This window comes from Blennius ocellaris, assembly GCF_963422515.1.
Source record: "Blennius ocellaris genome assembly, chromosome: 14".
In the NCBI taxonomy this organism is placed as follows: Eukaryota; Metazoa; Chordata; class Actinopteri; order Blenniiformes; family Blenniidae; genus Blennius; species Blennius ocellaris.
In genome coordinates, this window is record NC_137663.1 from 25,771,936 (window position 1) to 25,789,312 (window position 17,377).

Here is a 17,377-nt window from a genome sequence, read left to right on the forward strand (position 1 = left end):
TTACACCTGAATCCAGTAAGTTACACCCGAATTCAGTAAGTTACACCCGAATCCAGTAAGTTACACTTTAATCCAGTAAGTTACACCTGAATTCAGTAAGTTACACCTGAATTCAGTAAGTTACACCTGAATCCAGTAAGTTACACCTGAATCCAGTAAGTTACACCCGAATTCAGTAAGTTACACCCGAATCCAGTAAGTTACACTTTAATCCAGTAAGTTACACCTGAATCCAGTAAGTTACACCCGAATTCAGTAAGTTACACCCGAATCCAGTAAGTTACACTTTAATCCAGTAAGTTACACCTGAATCCAGTAAGTTACACCTGAATTCAGTAAGTTACACTTTAATCCAGTAAGTTACACCTGAATTCAGTAAGTTACACCTGAATTCAGTAAGTTACACCTGAATCCAGTAAGTTACACCTGAATTCAGTAAGTTACACCTGAATCCAGTAAGTTACACCTGAATCCAGTAAGTTACACATTAATTCAGCAAGTTACACCTGAATCCAGTAAGTTACACCTGAATCCAGTAAGTTACACTTTAATCCAGTAAGTTACACCTGAATCCAGTAAGTTACACCTGAATTCAGTAAGTTACACTTTAATTCAGTAAGTTACACCTGAATCCAGTAAGTTACACCTGAATTCAGTAAGTTACACTTTAATTCAGTAAGTTACACCTGAATCCAGTAAGTTACACCTGAATTCAGTAAGTTACACTTTAATTCAGTAAGTTACACCTGAATCCAGTAAGTTACACCTGAATCCAGTAAGATATTTGAACGCAGATTTACAATCAGTCATAAAACATAGTCAATAAACGTTTCACTTATTGATTTTATTAAAACGTACACACACGAGAAGTATACGTTAGAAGTATGGCAGTGTAACAGGTGTAGCTCCGCCCCTGCAGGAAGTACCAGGCCAACAACGTGAGTGTGACGGTGTACCCCGTCAACCAGCCCTGGCTCTACTCCACCCTGTGGTGCAGCGGGCTGCCTGCAGTGTCCTCCGACGCCCCCCAAGTCCTCCGCAAGGTGCCTTACCCCATCTGGCTCATGGTAAACACACACACACACACACACAAACACACACACACACACACACACACACACACACACACACACTGAAGTTGAAGAGCAGCTGTCGCCCTGTTTTGTTTTGTCTTGTTTTGTTTTGTTTTGGTCCGAGTGGCGGCGGCGTGTGATCTCTGCTCGCCCTCCAGCGGCTCTCACTGCAGATTCTCTCTCTCTCTCTCTCTCTGTCTTTGCTTCTCTCTCTCTCTCTCTCTCTCTCTCTCTCTCTCTCTCTCTCTCTATCTATCTATCTCTCCCTCTCTCCCCACTCTCCCCTCTTTTTCTCCTCTCTCTCACCCCCTTCTCTCTCTCTCTCTCTGTCTTTGCTTCTCTCTCTCTCTCTCTCTCTCCCTCTCTCTCTCTGTTCCTCTCTCTCTCTCTCCCCACTCTCTCCCCTCTTTTCCTCCCTCTCTCTCACCCCCTTCTCTCTCTCTCTCTCTATCTCTATCTCTCTCTCTCTCCCCCTCTCCCCTCTCTCTGTCTCTCTCTCCCCTCGGTCCCTCCTCTCCCCTCTTTTCATCCCTCTCTCACCCCTCTCTCTCTCTCTCTCTCTCTCTCTCTCTCTCTCTCTCTCTCTTTCTTTCTCTTCCCCCCTCTCTCTCTCCCCTCTCTCTCCCCCCCCTCTCTATCTCCCCTCTGCCCCCCCCTCTCTCCCCCTCTTTCCCTCCCTCTCTCTCACCCATTCTCTCTCTCTCTCTTTCTTTCTCTTCCCCCCCTCTCTCTCCCCTCTCCCTCTCCCCCCCCCCCCCCCCCCCCCCCCCCCCCTCTGCAGAGCCGGAGCGCTTACAACTTCATCTGGATTTCCTCGGATCTCGTTTCTCTCGCCGTCATCGTCGGAATCTTCTGCTTCCAGAAGTGAGTTTCCATCAACTTACAACTGAATAATATGTTACATCACAATAAAGTATTTGTTAAATAATAGTCGGAACTTTCTTAGAGGAGTGTTACTTTTTAAGTTTAAACCTTCTCCTTTTTAGAAATTTTTATTATTTTTTTTGTTACTTTTTGTTTAGTTGTTTTCTTTTTTCATGTTCAAAATAGATCAAATGCATTTTTTTTAATTAAAATGAAACAAACTATAAAATATCTGTCTATTTTAGATTTAATAATAATTTTAGTTCAGAAGTACTCAAAGTATCTCAAAATATGAAAATATTTGATTTTATTTTCCTACTACTTGAATATAATGAAAGTTACAAACCAAATAATCCTTGAAAATGTTTTAATTTACATAAGAGTAAAAAAATAAATAAAAAGCAAAACAAGCTCTTTTTAATTATTTAGTGTCTTAGACGCGCCTGGACTTGATGTCTGTCGCCCCCTGGTGGCCGGTTGCAGTAAATGCAGCACTATAGTGTTTATTCACTATATTCACAAGATGTTTGGACTGATGTTTTACTGAAGGAGGAAGTAAAGCTGCAGCTCCAATATCTCATGTCATTTAATTGATTTATAATAACTTTACCTCTTCTCTTAAGAGAAGTTGGCTGTAATTTAAAAAAACAACTCATTTTTTAATAGTGAAAGTATGAAAAACTAAACCGCTTGGTACGTGTCTTTAAATGAGTTTTAATGATATCTTCTGTTATTTGAGCCTTTTTTAACTGGGTTTTTCCGGTTCTGATTGGTTAATTTCATTATAGTTATAATTTATAAAGCAGTGGTTCTTTTGTACTATTTGTCTCATCTGTCTTCATTTACAGTTTCTGCTCCAAATCAGTGCTGAAAGTGGGTCAAAGGGCTTTTTGTGTTTAAAAAAAATACTAATAATGGCATGAAAAGGGAATAAATAACAACAAAAATCCATATTTTGACCTTTATTTTAGTGCAAAATGTCTGAAAATGTTCACATGCAATATAACAGGCATTCATAATAAAACCTATTTTAAATAAAATCCTCTTTCTGTTCAGATTAACACGTTTTCACCTTCCGCCAATCTTCTCTTCTGGTTTCACTCTTATTTTCTCCACTAATCCACCTTTTATATTAATTCACATCCCAATGAAAATATTTCTCCAATATCACTTCCTTTCCTCTAAACTAAAAGCGATTTTATTGTTCTTTATTGCCAATTTTAAGACGCTATCCGATCAGAGCCGCCGCACCATCTAGTGGCGAAACGCCGGTATTACAAGGTGGATGTTTACTCAGAGTTTGCTGCTTAAAATATTCCCTCGTGTTTTTCCCCTTGTTGTAAAATATACCAAATATTTGCGGTTGCTTGGCGACTAAAATTCAATCCGACTGACTTTTAGAGTTAATCTGCTGATTAAAGTTAACGTTTGTATAAATCTGCTGCATGAAGACGAGCCTGTGTTTCACTTCGACTTTTCTTCTTCTGCTTTTTTTTTTTGTAATTCTTCTGTCTTTTGTCTTCTGGGTGTTTTTCTGTGTTTGTCCTCCACGCTACGACCTCTCTCTCTCTCTCTCTCTCTCTCTCTCTCTCTCGCTCTGCATGCAACCTTCCTCCGCCGCCCCTCCCCCCCCCGGCGTCTGTCAGCTATCATATGATCAGGTAACTGCTGCCTCGGCCTTTGTTTTCCTGCCTCCTCGTCTGTCGTCCTCCTGCTTCCTCCACCCCCGAGGCCCGTCACCCCCCCCCCCCACCCCCACCCCCCATCCTCTCCTCTCCTGACGTTCACCTCCTCCTCTTCCCAGGTGGAGGATGAGCGGGATTCAGACCTACAACCGGAGCAGATCATGCTGAGCGCCGTGACGCGGCGCTCCAGCCGAGACGTCAACGTCATGAAGGAGAAACTCATATTTTCAGGTGCTCGACATCGTCTGATCGGTGGAGTCGTTCCTCCGGAAGACGTTTACTGGTCAAATCTGTCGATTTCACCTTTTTGTTTAATGAGAAACGTGACGTTTCTCTTCTTCCCGGTGTTTCAGAGCTGAACAACGGTATGGGAAGTTCCGAGGAGCTGTCGCTGTATCCAGACAACGGCTACGCCAGGTACTCTCACGGAGGCCTCAGCCGCTGAGGGACGCCCGGGACAGTCTGAGACACCTGGGACAACCTGGGACAGTCTGAGACAGTCTGGACACCTGGGACAGTCTGAGACAGTCTGGACGCCTCCGCTCAACGCTTCGTCCAGACTCTTCGGCTGTCAGACACTTCGTTCATCTTGACGCTTCGTTCGCGACGCTTCGTCCGTCCTGACGCTTCATCTATCAGACGCTTTGTTCGTCCAGATACAGCTTCGTCCTGACGCTTTGTCTGTCTTGACACTTTGTCTGTCTTGACGCTTCGTCTATCTGGACGCTTCGTCCGTCCTGATGCTTCCATCTGTCAGCCACTTCGTTCGGATGCTTCGTCCTGACGCCTTGTCCGTCTTAACCCTTCGTTCTTCCAGACACTTCATTCGTCCAGATGCTTCGTTGGTCCAGACGCTTCGTTTGTTCAGATGCTTCATTGGTCTAGACGCTTCGTTCGTCCAGACGCTTCGTTGGTCCAGATGCTGCATTGGTCCAGATGCTTCGTTCGTCCAGACGCTTCGTTCGTCCAGACGCTTAGTTGGTCCACACGCTTCATTGGTCCAGACACTTCGTTGGTCCAGACGCTTCATTCGTCCAGATGCTTCGTTGGTCCAGACGCTCCGTTCGTCTGAACCCTTCGTTCCTTCAGACGCTTCGTTCCTTCAGACGCTTCGTTCCTCCAGATGCTTCGTTCCTCCAGATGCTTCGTTCCTTCAGACGCTTCGTTCCTCCAGACACTCCCCCCGCCGTCTGAGGCCACATTAGGTCTTTTTCACCCACAGTTTCATCGGGACGTCGTCTCGTAGGAGTAGCGGATCATGGGAGTGGATAAAGGCCGGCTTTGTTTCAGTGACCTTGTGTTTTTAATGTTTCCTAACAGAAGGAACTTGATGTAAATATGTTTCTCATGTTTGTTTGTTTTTCCAGTGGTTTGAACTTATGAACTGAGTATTACTTCACTGTTAGAGCAAAACTGCTTTCCTGCTGTTGGTGAACTTCATGGAGATTGTTTTTCTGCCTCTTCTGTCGCCATGATCGTTTCTCTTCATGGTTCTATGAACGACTTTCACGTGGCTGCCTTCCTTCCTTCCTTCCATCCTTCCTTCCTTCCTTCCTTCCTTCCTACCTTCCTTCCTTCCTTCAACTCATGGACCTGCTGAGTATTGTTGAAGTACTTCTAAGTAGTTTTGTAACAGACGCAGTTTTGTAGCAGACTCTTTTAGCTGCGGACGAGTTGAATGTTCAATTAAAGGGATGTTGTGGGTTTTTTCTTGAAAAGTGTCCTGCTTCTTCTTCTATTGATGAAATTATCGGGGAAATCTGCAAGAGAACTTTGAAAAAAACCAGAGGGTCTAAAGACAAAGTTTCTTTTAATTTCTCCACTTTGTGATTTTTTGAGGTGAAAAAAAGGGAATTTTTTAGATTAAAGTCAAAATCCTGAGATCAAAATGAGGAAAAAAAGTCTGATTTTCTTGATAAAAGCCAGAATTTTTGAGGAAACAAAATCAGCATTTTGACTTAATTTTTTCAAATTTTCTACTCCCTGAAATCACATTTGTCAATATTCTAACTTCTTTCTGTTGAAACATGTGTCGTGTCAGGTCTCGCTCCGTCTCACCTCGTGTTTCCAATTAACCAATGATCTCCCATCAAAAGTTCGGAATTTTTCAATTTTAGTTCCTTTACTATCAAAATTCTTATACAGTTATATTTGGACAGTGACACAAGTTTATTTACTCCCTCAGCTGTAATTTAAGAATATTCACATCCAAATTGGAGCGAGGGTTTTGGAAATACAGCTCTTAAATACAAAGCCGCCTCTTTTTCAAGAGACCAAAAGTAATTGGACAATTGATGCAGAGGGCTGCAAAAAAAAAAAAAAAGCCAACAAGGCTGCAGGAGCTCGTCCCTCGTCAACCTGTCGTCAGTGAAGCTGTTAAAAAAGGTGTGGAGTTGATTCCATTTGGAATCCATGCTGTGAACAAACAACATGTGGTCACAGGAGCTCTCAATGGGGGTGGAACATCATGAGGCTGGGAAAAAAATAAATAAAAAAGAAGAATGAATCCATCAGAGAGGCCAAATCACCAGTTTGGTACATTCTGTGGAAAAAAAGGGAATTAAAAAGGCCGCGGTCGATGATCGCCAGGGTTGGGAAGGATTACTTGAAAACTGTAATCCATTACAATTACAAGTTGTCAGAAAATGTAATCAGTAACTTACCCTAAGCAGTAAAATTAAAAAGTAATGTAATTACACTTAACAAGTTTTGAACTATCAAAACTCAGTAAACAATCAGGTGTGAAACACTGACTTTTTTTTTTTTAAAGAATCAAAACTACAATACAAATAAAGTTTTTCATTTCTATTCAAGAAAATGTTCCCATCTTTTCCAAAACTCTCTCTTGTTTGTTTGATGAGCGTCCGTATCTGCCAAATTGTTGAATTTCCTCCCTAAAAACTGACTTAAATATTCTTTATTTAAAGAATTTAGGGTTTAAAGAATTTAAGGAATTTAAAAGAATTGAAAGAATTTGGGGGTTTTTTTGTTCAAAATTCTGAATTCTTTTACTGAAATCTGTTTTTCTCTGAGATAAAAAAGACGATTTATCAGATTAAAGTTAGAATTCTGAGAAAAACAAACACAAACTTGGTTTGAATTTGAGATTTTTTTTCCCCCAGTGGCTCTAATCCTCCTCTCTAGTTTCAGAACTCAGTGTTTTAAGTAAAAATAATATGATAAAATCCCTTTCAGTTGCCTTGAGAAACCAGCTGCTATTTAAAATCCAGTTCATTCAGTCAGCGACGCGTCGTCTTGTAACAAAACTGCTTCATAAAATGTTTTATTTCAGAAAACAAATGAATTTAAACAACAAGTCCCCCCAGCGGCGGATCAGAGCGACGTCTTCGTCGCTCGTCATCAGCGGGAAATGTAAAAAAAAAAAAAACTTTGGAGGAAGGAAAACAAATGTGAGCGTCTCATCCTCGCGACTCGGTGAGGTGAAGCTCCGCCTCCTCCTCGGCGGCGGCCTCGGACCCCTCGGACGCCATGTGGCAGCCGGAGTCCCTCGGACAGTTGTTGGCGTTGGCCTTCGCGTTCTCGCCGTCCTCCCAGTCGGCCTCGCCGTCCTGCTGCCGCTCGGCTGTGGGGAGAAGGAGGGATCCTCCGTTATTCCCCGGTGTGTCCTGCTCTATTCTCAGAGGTCATCCCGTTCTCGCTAACCCCCTTAGCGGCTAGCGGATAGCCGCGGCGTCTTATCCACTCCAGACCTGATGTCACTCGTACCGTTTCTCCTTTTTGAAAGACCTCAGCGGGTTCTGTCTGTTCTGATTACCTTCGCCAACGAACGCTGAAGGAAGGATATGTTTTTCTGTGTGTATTTTACCAGATTCTCGTGAAAACCATTTACCGAAAATGCATAAATCCTTCAGGGATGATTTGTCGCCATCCAAAGGCCAATCAATTCGATTTTTGGACGTTAGCGGCAAACCGTTTCCGAATAAATCCCAGAAAACTGGTAAAAAAAAAGAAAATTTTAAATCAAAGGAGATCAGCATCTGCTTCAGCAACTCCTGGTACCGTCTGTTAAAAACTTTACTTTTCTTGGAAGTTGTAGGCTCTTGTTCTGTCTCTTCACCGGCCCTTTTCCCCTTCGAAAAGAAACTTTCCAAAGACGTCGGTTTTTTGCTCATTTTGCTAGCTTGTGGGTTAAATGTTTGGCGCTCAAGTGACCCGAGATGTAACCGAGAGAATCCGGTCATTTTTCAAAATAAAAGATTGTTCAGACTCAGATAATAAATACAACGGAAATAATAAATTATTTCTTGGGCGGCCCGGTACCAATTGATCCACGGACCGGTACCGGTCCGCGGCCCGGGGGTTGGGGACCACTGGTCTACGCCATTATGAGCGCATTGGTTCGGGTAGTGGATTGGTAGTGGATCGCCATCCAAAGGCCAATCAGTTCCATTTCTGGACGTTAGCAGCAAACCGTTTCCGAATAAATCCCAAAAAACAAAAAAAAAGATAAAAGGAGATCAGCGTCCGTTGCAGCTAATATCTACGCCGTTATGAGCGCGTTGACTCAGCTAGTGGATTATCTGTGTTTCACAGGGATGTTGCTACCTGACCGGCTAGTTAGCATCGGTCGCTAACTTGGTTCCGCGAGCAAGCTGCAAAAGGTATTCTCTCTACCGAGTGTAGCTCTAGTTGAACTGAGCGGACGGCGTCTGGCGCTCACCGTTCAGGAGTCGCAGCGAGCGGACGGCGGCCAGCAGACGCTGCCGGTGCTCCGGGTCGGTCACGTTCAGCTTCGCCAGGCGAGGCTCGCTCAGCCTCGTCAGGTCGTCCACCGTCTGGTAACCGGCGAGCTGCAGAGACGCCGAGTACTCCTGGGGAAGGGAGGGGGAGGTGGGGGATGGTCAATCAGGAGAGGGGATGGTCGACTGCTCTGGATGAAGTGAATCAGGAGAGCTGGGCCACACCTCCAGACTGAGACGCCGCAGCACTTCCTGTACGGTGGAGCGGTGCCTCGATCCCTCGCTCTCCTCGCTCTCCTCCGGCAGCACGTCCACGTAGACGAACTTGAAACTTCCGACTTGGCCCCTCAGCGAGCCCCTCCAGATTCCCATCGGAGGCGTGGCGATGATGTCGATCACGTCTCCCACCTGAGGGGCGTTCACAAGGAGATCATAGGTCTATAGAGTCAGTCCCACCTGTGTGGATCCTGCAGGTATAGAACTCCTCAGCATCTTGAAGAGGAAACTCCAGAGTCAGAGGATCAGGAACCAATCAGACGCTGCCTTTCAAAAAGGGGTATAGACCACATGGTATCGATTGACCAATCACGGTTACTGGGCGTAACATAAAACCCGGAGTCATTTCTACGTTGTTTACATGAGCCGGTAATTCATGATATTTCGGCGAAACGTTGACAAGTAGTGATGGACATTAAAACATATTTTAGAGGCTTTCAGCAACACATGCGCTGTTTTTTCGACTGTCTTTTCTGAAAATTGACGGCTGGACGGATCGCAAACCATGACTCCTGGGACTTGGGACTTTTATTTTGACAGTCACCGAAATAACAATCCAACTTGGTCGTCTGTCCAATAGAACGTCCGAGTTCTGCCATTGGTAGCGTTTATAACGTGTTGCTCTCAGCGTGAAGCAGTGTGTATGTGGTTTCATTACAAAAAAGCAACAAATGGCGCCCACTAGTGGCCCGACATAAAAACTACATCGTTTTCAGCCGCAGTTGCTGTTAAACTTGTGATTTGTCGTCATCGAAGGACCAGTCAAATTAGATTTTGGGACGTAAATGACAAAACTGTTTACAAATAAACACCGAAACGCCGTGAAAGAAATGTCCTATGCAAAGTATTACGTTCATTAACTTCATTTAAAAATTCGAAAAACTTTAGGTGTTATCGATTGTACGTTGGTCCAACTATTGTCCTTTTTCCCGTTTCTGTTCAGTCTATTTCCAGTTGTCTGTGTGAAGACGTGCAGAATAATCCCCCGATAACCAATAATTCAATTTAAAAGCAAATTGATGGATAGGAGGAGGGCGTATTTGATGCCTCCTGAATAGCTGGAGAGTCAAAAGCCCGAAGGACTCGTCCCCTTGTCCCGAGACATTTTGACACAGTTTGGTCCACCGTGGCGAAAATGAGAGGAACCCCTGAAAGACGCTGGTCAGTGAGCGTGATAATCCACAGTGTCACAGGTACGAGGCGGGCCGGTTTACCTCCAGTTTGAGGGACTCGGTGTCGTAGGGACTCGGCACGTACTCGGTATGGACTCTGGCTCGGCCGCCGAGGCGCCGCGTCGGCGACGGGTCGTCGTCCAGCCTCAGGCTGTTCCGGTCGCTGGAGCAGTCCGAGCCGCTGGTGACTCCGCCTGGCGGATCGGGGGGGGGAAGCAAACACAACAGATTATTGAAGTTCCACCACGCAGTCACTTCTGGACTTTCGCCGGCGATTAGCGGTAACGGGATCGGGGAGCGGTACAAGCAGGGATTGCGTAATTCATTGAGCTGCGGTGTGAAGAGGACACTTGGACCAGAGCCCGGAGACGCTTACTGGAGGAGCTTTGTCCACTGCTGAGGCTGTAGAGGCTTTCCAGAGAGTTACTGGACCTCCTGCGTCCTTTACCGAACGGCCGGCCACCGCCGTCGCCACCGCCGCTAGCCTCCGTCTTCCTCGCCTCGTCCGTCGGCACGCCTCCGCCCTGCAGAGTCAAACAAACACTTTCACTCTGTCATCTTTTCTCGCCAGTCTTTGGCTTTCAGGCATTTTTTTCTGGGGTGGGGGTGGGGTGGGGTGAGGTGGGGGGGGTAAACAAAAGACGGGAGGCTTAACGAAGCGGAACGCTGAGTCAGGGCGCTAAGCTGCGGCGTTGGATTCCTCGTGTGACGGAGCAGCTCTGGATCCCAGTTGACGCTGGGACACGGAAGAATCTTTAATCCTGCGAACGTCGCTTGGCTTTTTATAGCCGAGGCCTTGGAGGGGGTGTGCCGGGCGTAATCCCTCGCTACCTGTGCTCAGATCTACACTTCCTCTTCCTGCAACCGGAGGGGGTTCGGGGGGGGGGGGGGGGGGGATTCAGACGTTTGGGACTCGGGAACAACGTAGTTCAACAGAAAAAAACCGAAATCCAAACGTCATGAGAAGTGTCAGTATAAACATAAACTTTATCATAAATGAGTTAGAAATAAAGGACCATGATAAGGTTGAAAGGTGTGAGTCCCACCATGAAAAGTTCAGAGGAGTCAATCTGACGGGGAGTTTTTGTGATTGCAGTGAGTTTGTCCACAAGCAGGAGGTATGGAAGGTTTTTGTCTTAACGCTTTGATTCCCATTGCCGGTTAATCGTGACGTTATTCGTAGGTTGTCATTCGGGGGGTTCTTGTGTTTTCTCTAGGTCTTGTTTTGATCGTTCTCCCTCAGGAAGCTTCGTCAACGTTCCCTGTTGGACTCCAGTATGGCCTCCTGAGTGCCACGTTCAGGTTTCTAGGGTACTGAAGAGCTGAACCCCCTCCGGTGCTGCCAGTTCCTCCTCAGTCCCTCACCTGCAGCCTGAGAACTTAAAACCCCTGAAGCAAACCCAACACTTGTTCTATCGGCGTCCCAGACGTACGTCGAGTTCTGACTTCCGTCTCTGCGGCGAGGCCTCGTCGTGTTTCCCGCCGCTCTGCGACGACGCGTCCGGCCCGGATCCGTCCAGCTCGCCGCCGCCGCCGCCCGGCTCCCGCTCCTGTTTTCACGGAGTGAACAGAGAGAGAGAGAGAGAGAGAGAGAGGGAGAAGTTGGAGGAGGGCGAGTTCCTGGATGGTCGGCGACGGAGCTCACAGACGGAGGAGGTCGGACTCTCTCACCCGAGTTTTATCCTGCGAGCGCCGGCTGGAGGCGTCGCCTCTCCAAAATCTGCTCGACTGTTTGGGTGAAACACAGATTAAAATGTGGGTGTTTGTGGTGACAGATGGGTGTGTGTGTGTGTGTGTGTGTGAGTGTGTGTGTGTGTGTGTGTGTGTGTGTGTGTGTGTGTGACCCCGAAACGTGGACGGTTTGTGTTTTGGTGACTTGCGTTCTTAAGTAGGTTAAACCCTGCCAGCGATGGTACATCTGCCCGGCCAATGGCTGTTTCATGCTGGCGCGTTGCCATAGCAACCGCCTTTCTTTTACATTGTTTGTCACGCATGATGTGAAAACAAAAAACTCCCGATAACGCTTTGCTTCTAGTCAAAAAACATTTTCAGATAAACACAGATGATTAATGCAGATGATCAATAAATAGTAGAATGTAGATAAACCATATATGTTCAATATTGTTAAATTTTTTAGCAGCTATATTGTCATTTTTGCTTGGTTCAGTAGTGTTCATTATTTAAAAAAAACTCACATCGAGGTGTTTATCCATCTGACTTTAAAACCTTCAGTTATATTATCAATGTGTTCAGATTTTATCATAATGTATCAAACCGTTGCACTAAAATGAACGTTAATTGGTTTTCAGGGTTATTATGCATCGAAGTATTTGCGGCTGCTGATCGACTTTAAGTGACGTCGTCTCAACCGCCACCACAGTCTCTCTCTTAAACACTGTATTTCAATTTCGGTGACACTTGGAGCACAACAATGGACGAAGGCGTCGTTAAAGTGACGTTAGTGTGAGCGGCCAATCAGGACGTCTGTCAGACGGGCCGCTGGCTCCCGTCCCGACACGGACCGTTACTGAGGCGCCGTGACGGGACGAGGCGTCAGCAGCTGGCGGAACCATTGTTCCTCGTGCTGGGAACTGACGTGACGCTGGAATTACAGCGTGTTAACAGCTTTGTGAGGCAGATGTTGGAGGAATCCTGGTTCTCAACACAACTGGGTTTAAGTCAGACATCAGTAACAGTTTTTAAAAGGAAAAAATACTTTTATTTTATTTTATTTTATTTTATTTTATTTTTAAAATTATTTTAAAATTATTAAATTGAATGCTATCAAATATAACTTCATTTAATTTCAATTTAAAATAATTTACAAAATTATTACCATTTAATACCATTTAATTTAATTCAATTGTATTTGATTTAATTTCATTACAAATAATAATAATACATTTATTTTAATTTGAATTGATTAATTACCTAACCCTTGACATGTGTGTGAAGAACATTTATTTATTTATTTATTTATTCATTCATTCATTTGTTTGTTTGTTTGTTTGTTTATTAAAGCTTGCTTGTTTTAAAAGAGGATGTATTAAAAGTAAAAAAATAAAGAAGAAGAAGAAGAAATTCTAACCTTAAAAAAGTCATTATTTCATATATAACAGAGAAATATGTTTTACTTTCATGAATATAATTTGATTTAATACTCAAAGGATGAAATTCTACTTTAATTTGTCAAATTATATTTTCAATAATAAAAACCTTTATAAACATTTATAGCCGTGATGGTAATCACAATGGCTACATGATAATGTTTTTTATTTAATCTAAATATTCCTAAACAACTGTTGTGTTTTCAGTCTTTACCTATAAAATCAATCATCCGACTTTAATAGGATCCACTTTCTGTTTGTGTTGAAATGTTGGATTTTAAACAAAAATAGAAAACTTTGACGTTTTTTGCTCGGAGCCGTTGAAAACAACTTTTTGAAAACTCCTCGGAAATGAAGGCAAACAACCAACAGCACCCACTTGTGGCCCGGCAGGTTAACTACATTGGTTTTAAAAACTTTTCGCAGCGTAAACGCGAAAAACTTCTTAAAACCAAAAAGCTAAAAAAAAAAAAAAAAACGACGCGTTTGGCGTAAAGTCGCCGACAGTTTTCTGGGAACTTTCCACACCTTGTTCTGCGAGAGGTGCAGGTCTGTGATGGAGCGGATCATCTGCGGTGGCGACTGCTTGCTGTCCAGCTCCTGGATCAGACTCTGGAATCGGTCCCACTCGGCGGCCCGGGGCAGCGACAGGGTGCCGCCGCCGCCGCCGCCGCCGCCGCCGCAGGCCCACAGCTGGTGTCCGGGCTGCGTGCAGCCGTGGTGGAGCGGCGTCCACGGCTGCGAGCATCCGAACGAGCTCCACAGAGGAAGGTTCCCGCCGTTGGGACTCCAGACGTCGTCGTCGTCGTCGCCGTCGTCCCCGGCGACCGGGCGGAGGAGGCGTCCGGTCGGCTCCGGCGGCGCCGGTTTCTTCCCGCCCCGGCCGATGCAGGTCAGCACGGGGTTTTCGCCGCTCGCCTTTCCTGTGAAGAGACTCCGTGAGTTACGAGGCGACCGCGGCCGCGACCGCGACCGCGACCTTTGACCTCCGGTCGCTCACCTCCGTCCCCGGACGGACTCTTCCGTCCTCGCCGGGCCTGGACCAGGTTCTGGAGCCTCTTCAGTCGCCCCGGAGCTTCGGCGCTCTGGCGAGACAAGGAGCGGAGGTGAAATACAAGAAACAGAAGCTTCACTCAGTAGAATTACGACTTTTAAGTCGCGTTCGTCGACCTTCAGGGAGATAAAGGTCGACGAGTTTGTTCTGGCTTCACTATACGTCCATAACTCTTTCTGTTTATTGATATTATTTGTTTGATCATGATCAGTGTCCTATTTATCACATTTTATAATCAAACAATTGATTAATTGAAAATGAACAAAAGCCCTTAATGCTTCTTCTTTACATTAGTAGGTTTTATGTATTTATGTATTTATTTATTTATTTATGTATTCATTCATTCATTTATTTGTTTATGTATTTATGTATTTAACTAATTATGTATGTATTTATTTATTTGTCTATTTTAATCTTATTTATTTTCTTATTTATTTATTTATTTGTCTGTTTTTTTATCTTATTTATTTATTTATTTATTTGTCTATTTTAATCTTATTTATTTTCTTATTTATTTATTTGTCTGTTTTTTTAATCTTATTTATTTAATTATTTATTTATTTATTTATTTGTCTATTTTAACCTTATTTATTTTCTTATTTATTTATTTATTTGTCTTTTTTCTATCTTATTTATTCATTTATTTATTTATCATAATCACATTAGTAGTAGTAGTAGCAGTAGAGGTAATAGTACGGTATGGAATATCTTTATTTCAAATATAAAGGGAATTTTTAATTAAAAGACAAGGAAACAGCAACGCTTGTACAAATAATAATATCACAAAGAGAAAAAAGAAAATAGATATAAATATAAATAGTAATATTATTGATAATCAGTACAACAATCGACAACAACTTCAACAATACTAATATCAATAATCAATACAATAATATATTATGATAGTAAAATAGCAGCATAAACTCTTTGCTAATGCAAAGCTAGTATAAGTAAACAAGGCCTGGTATTAAAAAGCGTCGCTCACTTTAACCTTTAAATACTTTAAACAAAATGTCAAATGTTTTATTTATTGGTCTGAGATCAAATAGTCACTTCTAAAACTCTTTAAAATTCCCTGTTTGACGTACGTTTTGTGTTCGGGGGAAGACTTAAAAGAAAAGAACATGTATATTTCCACACATGCTGCCCGGTATTATTTTTGTTCAATTTGAATAAACGACAGTCGAGTCGCTCGCTGCTCCGAAAGCTGAGCTGCTGACAAACAAGAGGGAATCCGGCTCTGCTCAGGATCTGCGAGGACCCGATAAAGGAGATTAAAGATCATGAAGCAGATTAGAGCGGACAGTGGATCTAATTTGGCCGCCGCGTATAAACGACCTCGCAGAGGTTTTCCCTCCGCGGCTGAACTCCCGTTCGACCTTCGTCCCGACCTCGCCAACACAAACACTCTTCCTCCTCTCACACTCTGGAACGTGACGGCGGCGCCGTCCTGAGGTCTTTCGTCAGGATCTGCGTTTCAGGCCGTTACGTAAGTAAACACGTGCAGGTGTGTTTGTCACGGCGGTGTGGGGGGGGGGGGGGGGGCGGGGCCAGAGGAGGAAACGACTAATTATCGATTATGACATTAAGTGTTCATGTGGGGAAGAGGGACAGCAGATCAGGGGATACCGAAACAAATATTTTGTTTTTAATCGATATTCTATTTGCATTCCACAACGTGTGTTTAAAAATAAATAAATAAATTAAAAAATTAAAAAATCATCTCACCTCCAGACTAAAACACGGAGGACAAGCGAAAGTGCAACTTTGCAAAAAGTCCTTGCAAAAAAATTATTATAATAATAATATGTAAAAATATGATTAGAAAAGCTGTTATAGCAGGGATTTTTAGGGAAAGAAAGAAAAAAGGGAAAAGAAAAGGGAAAAAGGGAGAAAAAACTAAGGAAATAAAAGAAAATATTGGATACGTTGGAAAAAAAAGGATAAAAGATGAATAAAGAAGAATTGAAGAAAAAAGACGGGGAAGGAAAAAAAGGGAGAACAATAAAGAAAAAGGAAGGAAAAAGGAGGGAAATCCTGCGTCTAGTTTGACTCGAACGGGAACAAATATGCTATAGTGGCTATGAACCGCTAAATACGTATGAAGAGAATAAAAAGTAGATCCAACAGAAAGAGTGAGAGGTTTTAAAGTATTTTACATTCCTAATGGTTTGAAGTTAAAACTCAAAGCTTTCGTTTATGTATTTCTTTAATTTCAATGTAAATTTGCAGGTGAATTACCGTGTCTGAATGCTACGTACATATATATATATATATATGTAGCATACGTAGCCCTATATAGCCCTATATAGATATATATATGTATATATGGCCAAAATGTGGAAAATGAAATAAGCAAAGACAAGATAAAAAAAATATGATGAACTTTGTATAATTATTTTTTTTTTGTATTATTGATTCTCTTTATATTCCCACATTTATTTCCTTTTAGTGTTAGTTTTGCAGCTTGTTCTACCTGAGTCCTGCTGCTCTGCTGCTTCACTTCTTGGGGCAGGAAGTCGCCGAGAGGGTCGTCGTTACAAACTCCTGCAGGACCAATTCACACAGAAAATATCCATTAATAATAATAATAATAATAATAATAACATAGAAGCAGCTAAAGAGGCTGAAATAGACGAGACGTTACACTCCATTCAATTCAAAACTAGTGTGTCGCTTTAATCTTCTGTGATCTACGTTTAGCAGAATACTGAAAACTCAAGCGGCTCATTATAAAACACTAATAAAACATATAATAGAATTATAATGAGAACAAAAAATAGAAGGATTATCTATAATGTTCCATCCGATATGGTTCCACAATTACCAGAATATTAAAGTTCCCTGAACACTAATGGTTCTCCGGGTCTGTCCTCTCCTGTCCTCTCCTGTCTGTCTTTACCTCCGTCCTGGACGGTCCTCTGAAGAAACCCGTCCTTCCTGTTGGACTCCCAGCAGCCGCTGACCTCCGCGCCATCTGCCGAGAGGAGGAAGAACGACAAGACGAGCTGTGACGTCGACGGCGGGACACGAGACCGCGACGATTCCACGCTTCTCGTGACGCCGTACCGACCTGACGTCCGATCGGCCGAAGTCGACGCCGCCGCCGACACCGCCGCCGCGCACGACCTGGGACGAAACGGAATCAACAGGGTTAGGGTTAGCCTAACCCTCGTGGACGGACGGGGAATCGGGACGTAGAGACAAGAATCTTACAAAACCTCACGTACCTTCTGTTTTCTCTTTTTGGCTTGGAGCCACTCTGGGGGGGAAATAAACAAACGTTACTCACGATTATTCCGAGCTTATGCATCAAATCGAAACATGGCGTTTCACACGTTGCGTTAATTCCAGAGATATATGGGTAGAATCTCGGGGTTGGGACGCTCACAGGGCTGATGGAGGGACTGGAGCCGCCCCACTCCGTCCTGCTGCATCGGGACTTC

At 43.7% G+C, this 17,377-nt stretch overlaps 2 protein-coding genes across 2 annotated transcripts in view; one reads left to right on the forward strand and one right to left on the reverse strand.

Moving 5' to 3' along the window:
- Positions 1-4,067, forward strand: part of gdpd5a (glycerophosphodiester phosphodiesterase domain containing 5a) — a gene marked incomplete at both ends in the record, with an annotated part of 19,458 nt that extends 15,391 nt beyond the window's left edge. The window contains 6 exon segments of the mRNA XM_080508292.1: positions 920-1,067; positions 1,855-1,937; positions 3,584-3,598; positions 3,742-3,766; positions 3,772-3,853; positions 3,976-4,067. Coding sequence (XP_080364418.1) covers positions 920-1,067; positions 1,855-1,937; positions 3,584-3,598; positions 3,742-3,766; positions 3,772-3,853; positions 3,976-4,067 — 445 coding nt within the window.
- Positions 4,068-7,041: 2,974 nt separating this feature from the next.
- The window catches only part of samsn1b (SAM domain, SH3 domain and nuclear localisation signals 1b), a gene marked incomplete at both ends in the record, with an annotated part of 10,783 nt that continues 447 nt past the window's right edge, over positions 7,042-17,377 (reverse strand). Inside the window, 13 exons of the mRNA XM_080509064.1 lie at positions 7,042-7,205; positions 8,304-8,454; positions 8,548-8,730; positions 9,813-9,964; positions 10,147-10,294; positions 11,204-11,320; positions 11,442-11,498; positions 13,406-13,800; positions 13,878-13,962; positions 16,408-16,478; positions 16,834-16,939; positions 17,001-17,060; positions 17,162-17,193. Of these exons, the coding sequence (XP_080365190.1) occupies positions 7,042-7,205; positions 8,304-8,454; positions 8,548-8,730; positions 9,813-9,964; positions 10,147-10,294; positions 11,204-11,320; positions 11,442-11,498; positions 13,406-13,800; positions 13,878-13,962; positions 16,408-16,478; positions 16,834-16,939; positions 17,001-17,060; positions 17,162-17,193 (1,721 nt within the window). The remainder of the gene's footprint in view (positions 7,206-8,303; positions 8,455-8,547; positions 8,731-9,812; positions 9,965-10,146; positions 10,295-11,203; positions 11,321-11,441; positions 11,499-13,405; positions 13,801-13,877; positions 13,963-16,407; positions 16,479-16,833; positions 16,940-17,000; positions 17,061-17,161; positions 17,194-17,377) is intronic.